The sequence below is a fragment of the Desarmillaria tabescens genome (genome assembly GCF_030435595.1).
Source record: "Desarmillaria tabescens strain CCBAS 213 chromosome Unknown EV420scaffold_34, whole genome shotgun sequence".
Classification (NCBI taxonomy): domain Eukaryota; kingdom Fungi; phylum Basidiomycota; class Agaricomycetes; order Agaricales; family Physalacriaceae; genus Desarmillaria; species Desarmillaria tabescens.
In genome coordinates, this window is record NW_026848333.1 from 85,498 (window position 1) to 99,048 (window position 13,551).

The 13,551-nt window shown below is 48.0% G+C and overlaps 4 protein-coding genes across 4 annotated transcripts; 3 read left to right on the forward strand and 1 right to left on the reverse strand.

Annotated features, from left to right (window-relative positions):
* The first annotated feature begins 1,622 nt into the window (after window positions 1–1,622).
* EV420DRAFT_724043 (superoxide dismutase) lies at window positions 1,623–2,824 on the forward strand. Its single transcript, XM_060483216.1, has 5 exons — window positions 1,623–1,933; window positions 1,988–2,124; window positions 2,174–2,377; window positions 2,429–2,535; window positions 2,591–2,824. Exons 1-5 carry the CDS (start codon window positions 1,859–1,861, stop codon window positions 2,599–2,601), a joined length of 534 nt encoding a protein of 177 aa, XP_060327482.1. The 5' UTR covers window positions 1,623–1,858; the 3' UTR covers window positions 2,602–2,824.
* Window positions 2,825–2,886: 62 nt separating this feature from the next.
* On the forward strand, window positions 2,887–3,723 carry EV420DRAFT_1561147 (uncharacterized protein). The gene is made up of 3 exons (XM_060473846.1): window positions 2,887–3,174; window positions 3,227–3,228; window positions 3,291–3,723. Exons 1-3 carry the CDS (start codon window positions 2,897–2,899, stop codon window positions 3,551–3,553), a joined length of 543 nt encoding a protein of 180 aa, XP_060327483.1. The 5' UTR covers window positions 2,887–2,896; the 3' UTR covers window positions 3,554–3,723.
* Window positions 3,626–5,738, forward strand: EV420DRAFT_1561150 (uncharacterized protein; the record flags this gene model as incomplete). The annotated part of the gene is given in 4 exon segments (XM_060473847.1): window positions 3,626–3,637; window positions 3,855–4,701; window positions 4,861–5,471; window positions 5,491–5,738. The coding sequence occupies 4 exon segments, from the start codon at window positions 3,626–3,628 to the stop codon at window positions 5,572–5,574; spliced, it is 1,554 nt and encodes a 517-aa protein (XP_060327484.1). The 3' UTR covers window positions 5,575–5,738.
* Window positions 5,739–5,912: 174 nt separating this feature from the next.
* EV420DRAFT_1646227 (laccase) lies at window positions 5,913–8,543 on the reverse strand (the record flags this gene model as incomplete). Its single annotated transcript, XM_060477878.1, has 21 exons — window positions 5,913–5,968; window positions 6,019–6,080; window positions 6,135–6,158; window positions 6,218–6,384; window positions 6,425–6,445; window positions 6,501–6,683; window positions 6,730–6,786; window positions 6,840–6,882; window positions 6,950–7,064; window positions 7,119–7,149; window positions 7,204–7,223; window positions 7,287–7,354; window positions 7,407–7,475; window positions 7,530–7,586; window positions 7,639–7,674; window positions 7,729–7,792; window positions 7,841–7,927; window positions 7,984–8,068; window positions 8,117–8,179; window positions 8,231–8,299; window positions 8,352–8,543. The coding sequence occupies 21 exons, from the start codon at window positions 8,541–8,543 to the stop codon at window positions 5,913–5,915; spliced, it is 1,569 nt and encodes a 522-aa protein (XP_060327485.1).
* Between the last annotated feature and the right edge of the window lie 5,008 nt (window positions 8,544–13,551).

Consider the following 13,551-nt stretch of genomic DNA (forward strand, 5'->3'; position numbering starts at 1 on the left):
GCAGAAGGATGTTTAAATCGTTACGAACGCACCATAAAATGCCAAAAGTAGCAAACCAGCCCAACAATAACTCGCGAAGAGTCAGAAAACAAAAAATTCACCACTTCACAAAACAATGAAGCCTGCCATCCTCGTACGCTAACCCACCAGCTCCAGGTACATACGCCGCAATCCGCAACCACAGACTCGCTGAGGTGCCAGACCATCGACCCACAAAACCAGCTGTTCGCACTCGGGCATGCACGTACAGTGCAGTTCATAGGGTATACAAGTATAACTGTGGTCGCAAAAAGCACTGACCCTTGGGCACCGATTGAAACCAACACACTAGACGTAGCGAAGGCAGGGGCTGTCACACTATGAATGATTCTGTGGCTAGCAGAGGCAGACCTAGGACAGACCCTTATCGGATACTGGCGAAGAAATGGTGGCTGGCTGCATCGTCCAAGCAGGGTAAAGACGGATTCGAAAATCTCGCGCAAATACCCGGCAAAAAAATCTGCAAGACAACGAATAACGCCGATAGAGTGGAAATTTCCAAAGCAGCACAAGAGGGGATGACGACCTCAGCCTCCTTCGCAACGCGTAGCCCTCTCCGTCGACTGCCCTTCAACCAACATCTTCGAGGACGATGAGCGCGACGAGAGCAAGGATATCTTGCTAAGGAGAAGACCGAGACCCCACCGTTGTGCAAGGAAGATGGTGGTAAGAAGGACAAGAGAAAAGGGGTCTGTGGCGGGAAACCCATTGTCCTTTGTTTGTTTGGCAGAGGCCCCTCCGACCCAACTCTTTGCACAGCCCCCCGCTAAAGTCGCTCAGAGTCGCTCATTCCTGGCACTGTGTCTCAAAAGGGCCCCTTGTGCGTATATGCTCCCACTGTCTCTGTGCGTCTTCGCAATTTAAGCTGCTTCTTTTGTCTGGTAGTGCTAGACCAGTACGCTTGTAAACCGGAATTACTCAAAAATACTCGGGATCCTCTTGTTGTGCTCAGTAGTCTCGGTTGCTGAATCTGATACTCTCTTGATATCGGTATCTGCCAACTGTAATCTCCTCCCTCGTGGATTTTTCTATGCCGAATCCGACACAATGGCGGATAAGTCAGCCGTCGATGACGTTCATGTCTCTTTGCAATTGGAGTGTCAGATTTCTCAGTGACGCCGCACGAAACTCAGTATGTTTGCAATTTATGACCTTCATCTTTACTTACGGTACCACCAGTGGTGCCCCGAGGAAATGACATCAATGGTTTCCGCTCGTACATATAACGCCTTCGAGGAACCATGAGTCGTACAAGCTATAAGACATTGACTAAGGATAAGTGGAATCGTATGGAGTTGGACCTAGTACGTTTCAGCCCTGGTGAAAAAACGTGCCCTCACAAGAGATATGCAGATTTGTGGATTTTGATGCCAGATGACCCCGATGAATTGATACCTGAAACAAAGCTCTCGGGATGGATTCGACTGGATACTGACGTCCGTTCAGTTCTGTCTTTGCGGCCTGAGTCTGAACAAGTATCCACCTATAAATAAAACAGCACCTCTCACAAGTTTCATAATGTTCTGACTGGTAAGGCCTTCATTCTCCAGCAGATACCACTAATATTGACACCGACGTAAAGCGGTGGCGGCAGTACGCGCCTGCCCGACGACGCCGTGGACCTATACCTTGTATCCTGTGTTAGAGGAGATGCTGTACGTCGTCGAAACACTCCGCCAAGACTCTGATACGCTGAATTTAACCGGGATCGATCGGGACTCATATGTATGTCATGAGTGCAATTCTCACGCATGAGGCATATAAAGTATAGACCGAACATACATGCAAGATCCACAGTCTATACCAATCTCCTTCCACGATGTTCAAGTCACTCTTACTCGCACTTGCACTCGCCCTTCCCGTCTTCTCCTCGGATTCTTGCAGCGTCACACAGGTGCCCAACCAATCCACTGCTCCTCTTCTAATGCTGACCACATACATTATATAGGCTGTCGCCGTCCTCGGTGGTGGAACAGGTGCAGTCAGCGGGATTGTCGTATTCGCGCAAAACGAATGTGGCGCCGTTACAGTAACGGGGTTCATTCAAGGCCTTGATTCTTCTGCACTACGAGGCCTCCACGTTCAGTACGCCCAACAGTCTCTTTCCCCCTTGCTTTCCTAACCGTTTTATTAGCGACTCCGGGAACCTCACCGATGGTTGCACGTCTACAGGAGAGCATTACAATCCCTTCAACACCACCCATGGTGGTCTTGACGATCCTGAGGATAAGAAACATGTAGGCGATTTCGGAAATGTCAAATCCGATGCAAACGGTGTTGCGAAGTTGGATTTAACTGTCAACACCCTCACACTCAATGGACCACAGAGCATCGTTGGGTACGTTTTGTTGCACGACGTCACTGGGTGGATTCTGATCAAATTGCTCAGGCGTGCTATTGTTGTCCACACGGGTACAGATGATTTGGGCAAAGGTGGTACTCCCTTGTCGCTTGTAAATGGCAATTCCGGGGACAGAGCTGCGTGCGGTGTTATTGGTACGTTTTGCTGAGGTTTTTCAAATCGTGGCTCTGACGTAGAGAACCCTTCCAGGATTGGCGTAGTCTTTATCTTCTCAACGGACTTCTTTGTTTTATAAATATGTCACTGTTACCCTACGACACCCGGACTGTCGTTAATATAACTCACGCATACATATCTGGTATCGTTGATACGGACACCGCTGGTACTTTGCCTAGTAACCACTTTAACGCCATTAAATCGGCTGCCTTTGTTGGGATGTTATTCTTCAGAACAATGCTTATAATGACAGGTCACAACACGTTGGTTCGAAACCTTTCTTCCTTTAAGCGGGGTGGTTTCTTTCTTTTTCTTTCTTCACCGTACGCCAACAACCCCATGGACAGATCAAGGAACTACCCAAAGAGACTCCGAGGCAAGCCGTATATTGCCAAAGAGCTTCCACAAGTTCCAGCACGTCTTGCTTCGAAGCATCCGAATCCGTACAAAGAACCGACGCCAAGTGAAACTTCAAATCAAATCACCAGACACGGCTCACGTCCTTGTCTCTGCGGAATGTACGGCCCCGGAGGATGCAAGTGGCAATTTTCCTACCTGTACCAGATGATCCTTGCCATCCACGAAATCCTTCCGTTCCGGGAGATGTATGATGCACCGTAAGCGCTGTTAGTCGTAACTTGCGCATTATATTGGCTGATATTTTACTAGAAGTGAAGCACATACTTCACTCCCGGAAACAATACCCCAAACCCTCACAGATTCGCAGAAGAAGACTTTTTTGTGACATCTTCACGCACGAACGATGATCCTACGTTTGCCATCTTCAAGACGTCTACCTTTTCATCCCTATCTCATGAGGAAGGACCTTGGATTGAGAGCCAAGACGACAGGATTATCTGCTTGGGATGTGGGTGTGGATGTGACCTGCCTACTTGGCCGGAACATCGTGATTCTTGTTCAGGCATAGAAGATGCGATTTTGAGATCAGTGGTCGGTGCATGGGAGGTTGAGGCGAGGGCGAAAACACAGCACTGAATTCAGATCAGAGCATAGGGAAGTGACGAATCGCGCGGAATAGTCAGTGCGCACGTTGATTCCGTTGGGTGCATGTCGCGTCGCGTCAATGATAATGGTCACGTGACTCCTTTGTACTTAGTTGGGATTGCAATTCGGCAATTCCCGATTCACTTTAAATTATTCTCCGGACGTCCAAGCTCAGCGCTCAGCGCTCAGTCTCTACTGATAGACAAACACTTTTAATTTGTTGAGTTGATGTAATATGCTATCTAGCACTTGCCATTCTGACTCTGACATGTTCTAATAGATGCCACTCAAGTTTCGTGCCTGTAATAACGCCAGTTCTGTAGCGCGCGGCACTGATTCGGCCCTTTTCAAAACCTCTGCACCATCTTTATCCCGCACCAAGGATCTACTGCACTGTAATGATCCGCTACTGGACGTCGAGAAGGAGGGTTTACGTGAATTAATTGATGGATCATATTCTGCTCTTGCATCCCTAGACCAGCAGATAATTGAAGCGCGCCAGGCTCTCGACTCCCTCATTCAAAAACGACAACTTGCTGAATCTAACATTATCGATGCCAAAAGACTTCTTCATCCCATGCGTTCACTTCCCGACGACGTCCTAAGCGAGATTTTCCATCATTGCGTACCCAAGTGGAAAGGAATAGGCTTTGGATTGCACAACTCTCTTGATCCTCGCAGGCCTCCATGGACATTATCATATGTCTCCAGAAGGTGGCGGGACCTCTCACTTTCACTTCCACAACTATGGACATGTATCAGACTCGACTTCCGAGAGTATAGAGCAGTCAGCATGAGGGCTATGTTGACACGATTGGCGCTCATTCTCGAGAGATCCAAAAACATGGATCTATTCGTAGCGTTGCTGGCGATCAGCACCATATCTGATCACCCAGCTTTCGTTCTGCTGGATCTCAGCGCGCCACGGTGGAGAAGGCTCTCTGTTTGCATACCGCGAGCATGTCTTCAAGCACTGTCTGGCACTTCTTTTAGCCGCCTCGAAGAATTATCAGCTACGACAACTAGACCAAACCAGGACGTATTTGCCGCGCCGGTCAACACATTCTGGAACACAGGATCCCTTCGGTCGGTAACCATTTTGAGCAATGAAACTTGCGACTCTGTAACCAGGGACTCCGGTTACTCACCGGCTACTTCTGGGATACTCAGATAGGCAGTAGCGTACGATTCTCTCTCTCTCTAGTTTACCATCACCTGTATCGTCTCGACGTCCTTACAGAGCTCATTCCTCGCACTTCGTGTGATTGAGTTCTTCAGTGTTGCTCCGTGGCTACGAGCCTACAGACTCTTTCCCCCTCCCTGGTCCGGCATTGAAACCTACATGTGCAATCCATCTTCAAGAGATGATTGGGACCACCTTAAGAAGCTTACAACTCTGAAATCATTGAACCTCGCAGGCTGGCCTCGGCTGTGCTCCTTTTATTTGACAGAACTCCCTCCATCCACTGTTCCTACTGTCACTGTTCTGCGCATTTCTGAACAACAATGCGCTTTGTACGCCGGAATGACTGCCAAGCTCTTCCAAAATAACATTCTCATCCTACCTTCTTTGTCTACCTTGGAAATCGAATTTTGGCGTAACAGCATCCCCTCTTTTCCTCCCTCCCATCTCCTGAAATCTCTTAATACACTCATGATCCAGGATGCTATGGAGAGCCTCGCCAACCCCCACCGAGTACTCCAGTTTCTTAAAGCCATGTCACATATCAAGACTTTGGTGATCGACGGGCGACGTGGTAGCGATTTCTTCCAGGACCTCACCGTGCAGCCAGGGAGGGACGTCATTTTACCCAATCTCCATTTTCTTCGGTTACAAGGGGATTGTCAACCCTTACTTTATCCAGTCGTCCTTGACTTTCCTGAGTCACGATGTCGATGGGACTCTGGCGTTGGCGGGCTTGAGGCAGCTAATAAGGGGTGGTGATGTTAGCAGGCCCCGACCGGTTTTCTTCGAGGAGATTGATCTGTGCGAGGTGCAGTTTCTTCCGTAGTACAAACATCGCCTAGACGACCTTCGTCAAAGGATAAAGATCATATATACTTGGTAGAAGAAGGTTTGTTTCTTCGTCGTTGGTATATCATTGTTTCGCCTCCATTTCCTACCTATTGTTTTGTAGCCTCTCTTTCGATAGCAATGTTGTGCTTGAAATGATCCCATACTGCGCGTGGCCGGAGTAAGAGCGAAATAAGCACCAGAAGAAACAAGAGACATATTATTATTCAAGACGAGCGGTAGTCGAAAAAAGCCCAGAGCAAATAAATGAAAGTCTATAAAATCAATTGTTCGAAACTTCGAAATAATAAGTATTACTCAGGCAACAGAAGCATCTTAAAGATCTTCATCAGGCGTATTATCGTATATTGTGCAGAGTTGATCCCATTGATCTACGAGATTGAGAAGTCAGAATGACACTCCCCAGAGGAATTAGACATACCGGTGGGATTAATAGTGGAGTTCCAGCTCTCTACAGCTTCTGCGAAAACAATGGCGAGTCCGCTACCAGAGGAGTCATTAGCGAACGAACAAAGCGGGATCGCAGGAGTTACGCACGCCTCCAGGTGCCAGTCAATGTGGCTACAGACAGGCATTATGGGTGAGCATATTATCAATCTAAGTGATAGAAGACAACTGACCAGTGAAGGAACCATGGTCCAGGGTTATCAGTTGTGAACCGGATCGTAACATTGTCGCCCGCATTACCGATGCTGACGACATCTCGCCTCACGGGATTCTCGTAGTTGTATACGGTACTACCAGCACTTCGGACGACATCGAAAGGTGTGCTAATCATGATAAATTCCTGAGAACAAACAGGGAACAAGATTTGCACGAGAACTTACGCCGTGCAAATGGAACGGGTGCTGGTATGAATGATATCAGATAATGTCGTGCATAAAGTACTATGAAGAAATTCACCGGTCCACCAACGACGCCGCCTGGCATAGAAATTTCGATTGTAGAGTTCACCGGAAGGGGGTAAACAGTGCCCTCGGGAAGGAGGTCATTGGCATTCTGCGCACCGCTCAAAATCTGCAAAAGAACTGGAGTTGTCGGGGGAACAAATGAGGCGCCATTGATCGTGAACACTCCAGAGGTTGTCTGAATGCTCATAAGTAAAGAAGGTAAGATATGAGGGAAGACGGACGAAAGCGAAGGCCAGGTTGAGCGCTAAGTCAACACCTCCGACTTCGGGGGATCCAGGCTATAGTGGATTTAAGCTATGAATGACTATCGGCGAAGGTACATTGGGCTTACGGCTCCTGGGTTCTCGAGAGGCTTTCGAGAGACGCTCATCAGTCTCAATGGGAATCAGAGGTGAAGTTAGAGGGACATACCACCAATTCGGTCTCGTTCAACTGCAATACGCTTGTAAAGATGCGGTTTCGGGTTCCACCTCATCTGCACCCTCGTATCGGAGGATGGCAGAATTAATCCCACCTTCGAATCCTAGCGTACCAATACTTGGGTTGGCACGAATCCCTTAAGATGTCAGTGTCAGTGCGTTTTTGTGATGACGGAAAAACATTGACATACAGTAGTTACCAACCTCCTGGTCGGCGTTCAACTGGTCCATGTATTAGTTATTGTGCTAACGTTCCAGAAATGAGGAGAAACGGACAACAAACGAGTATCGTTGGCCTAAAAAGGTGAAGAACGAAGCGGTGTGAGCTGACGTTCATCGTAAGATGAGGAAGGACGAACCAGCAAAGATATGGATTTCATCTACGGTGTAAGGGACATGGTTGACACCGTCGACTTCGATAACCGTCCTGCGCGTCATAGGTGAATAAAGAACCACTGAAGGGGTAAATGGGTAATTACATCAAATGGTTTGCAATAGAAAAAGTGAAGGCCGCGTCACAACCAACGTTGATCATTCGAATGCGGTACCTATATTGAATCCATCAGGAAAAAAAAAACTGCAGACAGACCTAGAACACTTACCGGGTTCCCTGTGCGACGCTTACTATTGCCAAATCATGAGAGGGGTCCTCGCTCCATCTAGGCCACCAGTTAGAGTCATCTCCAAAATCTGAACATGATTTTAACGTACCGGCCCAGGCCATTAATGAGTGTCGCGTCCGGAGTACTATGATAAATATCGGTCATCACGTCTGTCTCGTCTGGACAGGAGTAGGCTTACGGGAAGCCCAATCGTTTAGCAGGTGAATGATACCAGTCCGACAATGTCAAGATACTTGTGCTGTCTGCGGAAGGTCATGTTACAATACAAATAAGAAGGATTGGCAACGTACCATCGTCGACGTCATACAAGTCGGCATGTGGATCATCAGGGTCGTAGATGATGAAAGGCCCGCGAAGGCCGTCACAGTATTGAGTCGCTAGAGTGATTGTTATCATCCCGATTCGGTGTAATAAAGATCCAGGAAGTTCGTACACAAATGAGAGTGGTACCAGAACGTTCCTGCTTGGTCGGTAGAATCAAAAGTATACAGAAACGAGTCTCCTTTCACGATAGGGCACTAGTTGAGATTAGGGCCAGCACGAGCGGTTCAGCAACTCCAAATTACCTGGTTCACGAAAGCAGGTCCGTCAGCCCAGTTAGTTCCCTTCTGGAAGAGACCGTGCCAGTGCTGGAGGAACGCTTGAGATGTAGAATCCATCTAGTAGAGAAAAAAACGTACGATAGACGTGCTCTGGAGAATCGTATTGTTGTCGAGATCGTTGACGACATTGATTTGGAATATATCCCCCTGAAAGGAACGTAGGTAAATGTTATTGTGGACGGGAGGCTGAGAGGCTAACCTTGTTTCCCGTGATGAGCGCGCCATCTATCTGAGAATTTGCCAATGCAGCGAGGCGTTCAAAGCCATCTGGATTGACGTTCCCATTGGAGACGACGAGGTCCCCGACAGGTCCAATAGTTCCCTGTCGTTGGCCGCGAGAGCTGGCGAGAAGAAGGGTAAGAGTGAACAGAGAAGAGAAGGGAAAAGCCATTTCGACTTGAATAACAGAGAACCGTCTGTATTCACTTTATACCTACATTGAAATGTGTACGGCCGCCGACACTACGATAGGGCCTTCCCACACATTCTATTCGATGTGATGTCCGTGATGCTAGAGCTTGGCACACTCAGAGATCCATTCGTCAACATGAGAAAAACAGGGTTGTACTTCTCTAGGCCTCCATATCGGTAGACAAAATGGCTCGGATAAATATTCCCCACTACCAAGTGGATTGCAATGAAGCGCCGGTGATCCAAGATGGCTGTGTGCCACATGGAGTGCGAGTCATGGGGGTAAATTCGAATGTCCAAGGTTATGGAAGGCCGTATCCGCGACTTGGCTGTTTGCGTGGAACGTAGACCGGTGCGCGCTCACTGCAGTTATAAGCCTCTAGATATATGGATGGTGTGAAACGCTTTACGGGGGATGCCCATTGGCAGTTAGAACTCGTTAACAGCGTGAGTCAAATGACCTGGTGCGAGCCAGTTCCGCCAGAGAACACGCTAGGACGTGATGTCCATGGAGCTAGCGCTAGTGATCCGCCAGTAAACGTGGAAAAAAGGCGCCCCCTTTCTCTTAACTTCCGCTTTGGTAGGCGGTATGGCTCGCGTAAAAATGCCTCCAGCGGAGCGCAAGCAAATGCCGTCAATATGAGATGACTGCATTGCACATGGATTGATTAGGATATGTTCGCATCAGATCCTCGAATGTTACGTGGTAATCTGGGAACGTACACAGCTATGAAAAATCATGTCCAAGACTTGAACTTGCTATTTTCCCGAGACCTAGATTGCTAGCCTGCTTCGCGGTCGGAGTATACATTGCGGCACATATTATTTCACAAGGTGTTCACTAATAATGATTAGGGTCAGATGGATCCCGCGAATGTAGATGATAGTCACTCTGATTTCTTCCGGAATCATAGTCTGGGGAACTAGGTAAATTCCCGCTAAGAAAGGTACTGAGCGATTTTTTTGTATCCCCAAGAAAAGTTTGGCTCTAATGTTCAATAGTCCCTGTGGTCTAGAGGCCGAAACGACTTGTTAATAGGAACAGCACTCACACATCCTGTCCAAAATGGAAGGAGAATGATTGGTTCCTGCCAGTAAATCCATACGGGAAGGCATCTGCGACAAGCGCGTCTCAGTAGCAGAATCTCGTCCAAGAATGCAAACTTTACCCGACGGGCTTGGCATCCTTGCTGACAAAATACGGCCGAATCAGTCATCAGGGCGTCGGTTCACATGAAGGCTTCTGTTCACCGACTGAAGCGCTCGCAACTTCGTGGGTCCATCGCTTCTACGAGCAATTACCAGCCTGGACAGAAGATTTCAAGGGCCTGTAAAAACACTTTCAGGTCAGAAATGGGACCGAAGTAACTTACAACTGAGCGGCGGAATGTGTTCGCAAGTCACTCAACGGAGTGAACGACCTCTTAGAACGAATAAAACAATCGTTTCGAAAGGGAAAAGCCCTCCCAGGGTCTAAAGGGGTCTAAGGTGAGTCTGCACTGAAACTGAGCGTTCAACTCAGTGTCCAGGCCATCTGACGGTTCCGCATTGATTAGGCTCAAGCGAAAGTGCTCAGCCTAGACTTACCCAAAACAATGAAACACCAAGGTGGGGAACCCGCCTGTCCAAGCATAAAGAGCAATGCTCTGAGGTGTGGGAAATAGCCACGCGGTTCTATTGAGTGCTCTCCATTAGCCGTGGAGGGAGAACGGAAGGATAGCAGCGGGTGAGGGTTGGAGAACGATACTAACCTCATGTAACAGAAGATATAATCTGACAATATCCTGAAAGCAAGAACGTAGAGAAGCACCGAGATGATCACAATAGTTCCGAAACCTGGAGGAACTAGCAGTTGAGCGGAGCGCGTTATTTGTCCCTGTTTCCTGACCACAATGGGACGCGTAACTTACATAAGCAAAGGCATTTTCCTTTTGTCCAACTTTTGCCTCAACCTCGTTAAAGATTCGTCTCGGATACCTGTTTTTGCTTGAACGGAAAAGGCTCACTAACAGCGACAGAAAATGCTACCTAAATTGCACTGCTTGGGAAGATGAGGCCTGAGGGAGGAAAAGGTGGGTTTTTTGCTGATAAAGACGGGGACGGTCGGGAATACGGAGATTTGTATCTCTTCTGTATGTCAATGCTTATTTCTAAGCACATATTTAGGCGCTGTCAATCTTTCGAGGGCGACTATAAGGCGGAGAAAAATCTCATCTACATAATTACCAACTCTCAGCCGATGACTCCAATCGAGAAAGGACGGTACGAAGACGCCGTTGTTGAAATCGAAGTTCTTACGACATGGATGCTAATCTAGAAATCTGGAAACTCTTTTATTCACGAAACACCTCCATTCAATGCCGACGCTGCAAGTACAGTTGTATATCAATTGATAGTAGGTGCACGTAAGATGCGGGAACTCTGAAAATACAACATTCACGCTCTCATTATAGTGACGGGCCCGATACCTAGGCGATTGAGACCCCATGCACGCGCGCCACTTGCCGGATGCCCAAGGCGGCTCATTTCTAATCCTCAAATCCCCTGCGTCTAATGGTTACCAACATTCCTCGAATTACTCAACTACAATGAAGTTCACGGCACTGAGAATGCGACAGGTCTCGGCCAACACTGCCCTGGACCAGATGCGCGAATTTCCGCTTCAAAGTTGTGTCGAAACGACGCGTCATGTCGTTTATTCCCCGCGGTAATTCAGTCTCGGCTCAAAACCACGATGTACAATCAAGCTGGTAGCTCTCTCCTCGATTCAAATGGAGGATGATTTAAGCCTCATGTGGCGTCTAGTGAGAATATATGCTTCATTAAATCAAATGTGCACACTAACAGTCGGTGTAAGATACTACGCGAAGATGATGATATGGGACAATGTCTTCCGAGTTCGTTCGCTTGCGTGCTCGCATTTCTTTGTCAACGCATTGAGTACCATCCTGTGCTATTTGTTTCTCGAGTGCTTATTTTGGGCCGATGCCGAAGTGTAGTCTACTGTCATAGAGCTTGCATAAGTCGGATAAATATTGCGCTACCGTTACAGTTCCCCGATAATGACTCCAGACGTTTTAGTCCCTCGGAAAATGTCTACCATGTTGCTACCAACATCCCAACATCTCAAGCGGTCTCATACTTGACTTTCAAACCTCCTTACTTGGATGGGTCGCTAACATTGCCAGAGTTCTCGATTACAACGCCGTTTACACCCTCAACCACCCTCTATTTCTGAGTCATGATAACCTTGACATTAACAGCTTTCGTGATAGATCCCAGGAGGTTGAATGGATTCCCGTCCTCCCCTCCGCCGGTTATTACACCGTACACGAAAGATTACGTACACAGTGATCCTCCCGACGCCGTTGGTCCTTTATCCAACCCCAGTAAGTCTTTGCACGTCATAATGTTAACCCTCTGAGCATGATCTCCAGATTCAATCACGTATTTCGTGGTGCGCTCTGGCCTGATGCATCCTGGTTTCACACCATAATTCTACTGCCGCGGTAGCATGGTACTACCCAAATTCAGGTATCTAGCCGCCAGCTGGAATGCGGCCTTGCAGAAAATGGCGGGCGTGATCTGTCGTCAATTATGGGAGGCCAACGATCGAAGATCTCTACAGGACGAGGCATATACTTATGCTGCTTCGTCTTATTCATCCCGATCGGTTGTTGAAGGGATTCGTCGTGCATTACTCAGTGTCAACGCGCTTCTCTAGTTCCATTTATACCACTCGCGAGCTCATGCTGTGGCACGCCGAGGGACCCATGTAAGGGTACTGAACCCTTGGCTCCTGTTCGGATTCCACCTCTACGTAGCGGAGAGATGGACATACGTATCTAGGCGCGTGATGTCAGGAAACGCCTATAGATTGTTAGTATAATCCCCGTGCATATTCTTCTCAGTCTCCTAGATGCTGAAGCCGCAATTTGGATGCGATGGAGTTTATTTCGATGATGAATTCGGTGTGTAATCCCGTATCTACCCGTTCACTGCCACTGATACTTGGCTATTTGGGAGACCGAAACCAGTTCAATTGTAGTTTTCCACCATCTGGTAGAGCTTCCTGTGATACTGACATCTGAACATGTCCTAGCAAGCGTCATCCGGACCACCGTAGTCACCACTGGCATCCCTTCGTTCCTGATAGCACAAAGCACTCGGCCCATTATTAGCCAGGGATATCGTCGCGGCCGTCTTTGAGGGGAAGATGGGCGGCACCTACGTATATCCGTCTTTCTAGAACTATAGGTATCTTAGCCCCACTCATTTGGTTCAGTGTTCTCAACCATCGCACCCACAGCCTAACAGTAGCTTCATTCGAAACTGACTCGTTCTTAATACAACCAAGTAGTACCTCTAGTCGTCCGAGTCATCAGAACTCTGCCGCGTACTAGTCGAGTGTGTGATCCTTCCACCGCGGCTTTTATGCACGAAATCGTGGTGGGGGTGCGGCGCCAATCACCAGAAGCGATTATCGCTAACTTCGGTACCGGAGCAAGCATGCGTAGTACGTCTCCCTCTCTATTCCCCAGTTGGATCATAACTCACTGAGCACATGAGCAGACCATGCAACTCCAGCGTTCTTCAAGTCTAGCTGCCAAAAGGTCAGCTTCGTTCATGCTTCAGAGTAAACAGCTTTCTTTACGCACGACTATCACGTTTCTGATGACATCATAAGCGCTGGAGAATTTTAATCCAACGCCGTTAGGGATGTGAGGGAAGCCGCTCAAGGGACCATGCTGTACCGCTTCCCCAGGACGACATCTATTCTAAGCTGACAAGCTGAGGATACGGACCCACGAGCAGCGGATATCAAGATAATACGTGACATGGGCCTGGCGTGGCTACCACTGAAGGAACAGCCACATTGGTGCATGGTTCATGCAAGGTTCGCTGCTGCCAGTTGTCTTAATTTTTTTGTTTGTTTATGTACTAAATCAGTTATCTAAACAATGGGAATCTTCAATCTCTTTTCAGAT

Bases quoted from the DNA above. Each gene is read 5' to 3' on its own strand.
- EV420DRAFT_1561147 (XM_060473846.1), top strand. From the start codon at position 2,897: ATGGACAGATCAAGGAACTACCCAAAGAGACTCCGAGGCAAGCCGTAT.
- EV420DRAFT_724043 (XM_060483216.1), top strand. From the start codon at position 1,859: ATGTTCAAGTCACTCTTACTCGCACTTGCACTCGCCCTTCCCGTCTTC. The intron at 2,125-2,173 runs GTACGCCCAACA...CCGTTTTATTAG, and splicing joins CTACGAGGCCTCCACGTTCA to CGACTCCGGGAACCTCACCG. The intron at 2,378-2,428 runs GTACGTTTTGTT...CAAATTGCTCAG, and splicing joins GGACCACAGAGCATCGTTGG to GCGTGCTATTGTTGTCCACA.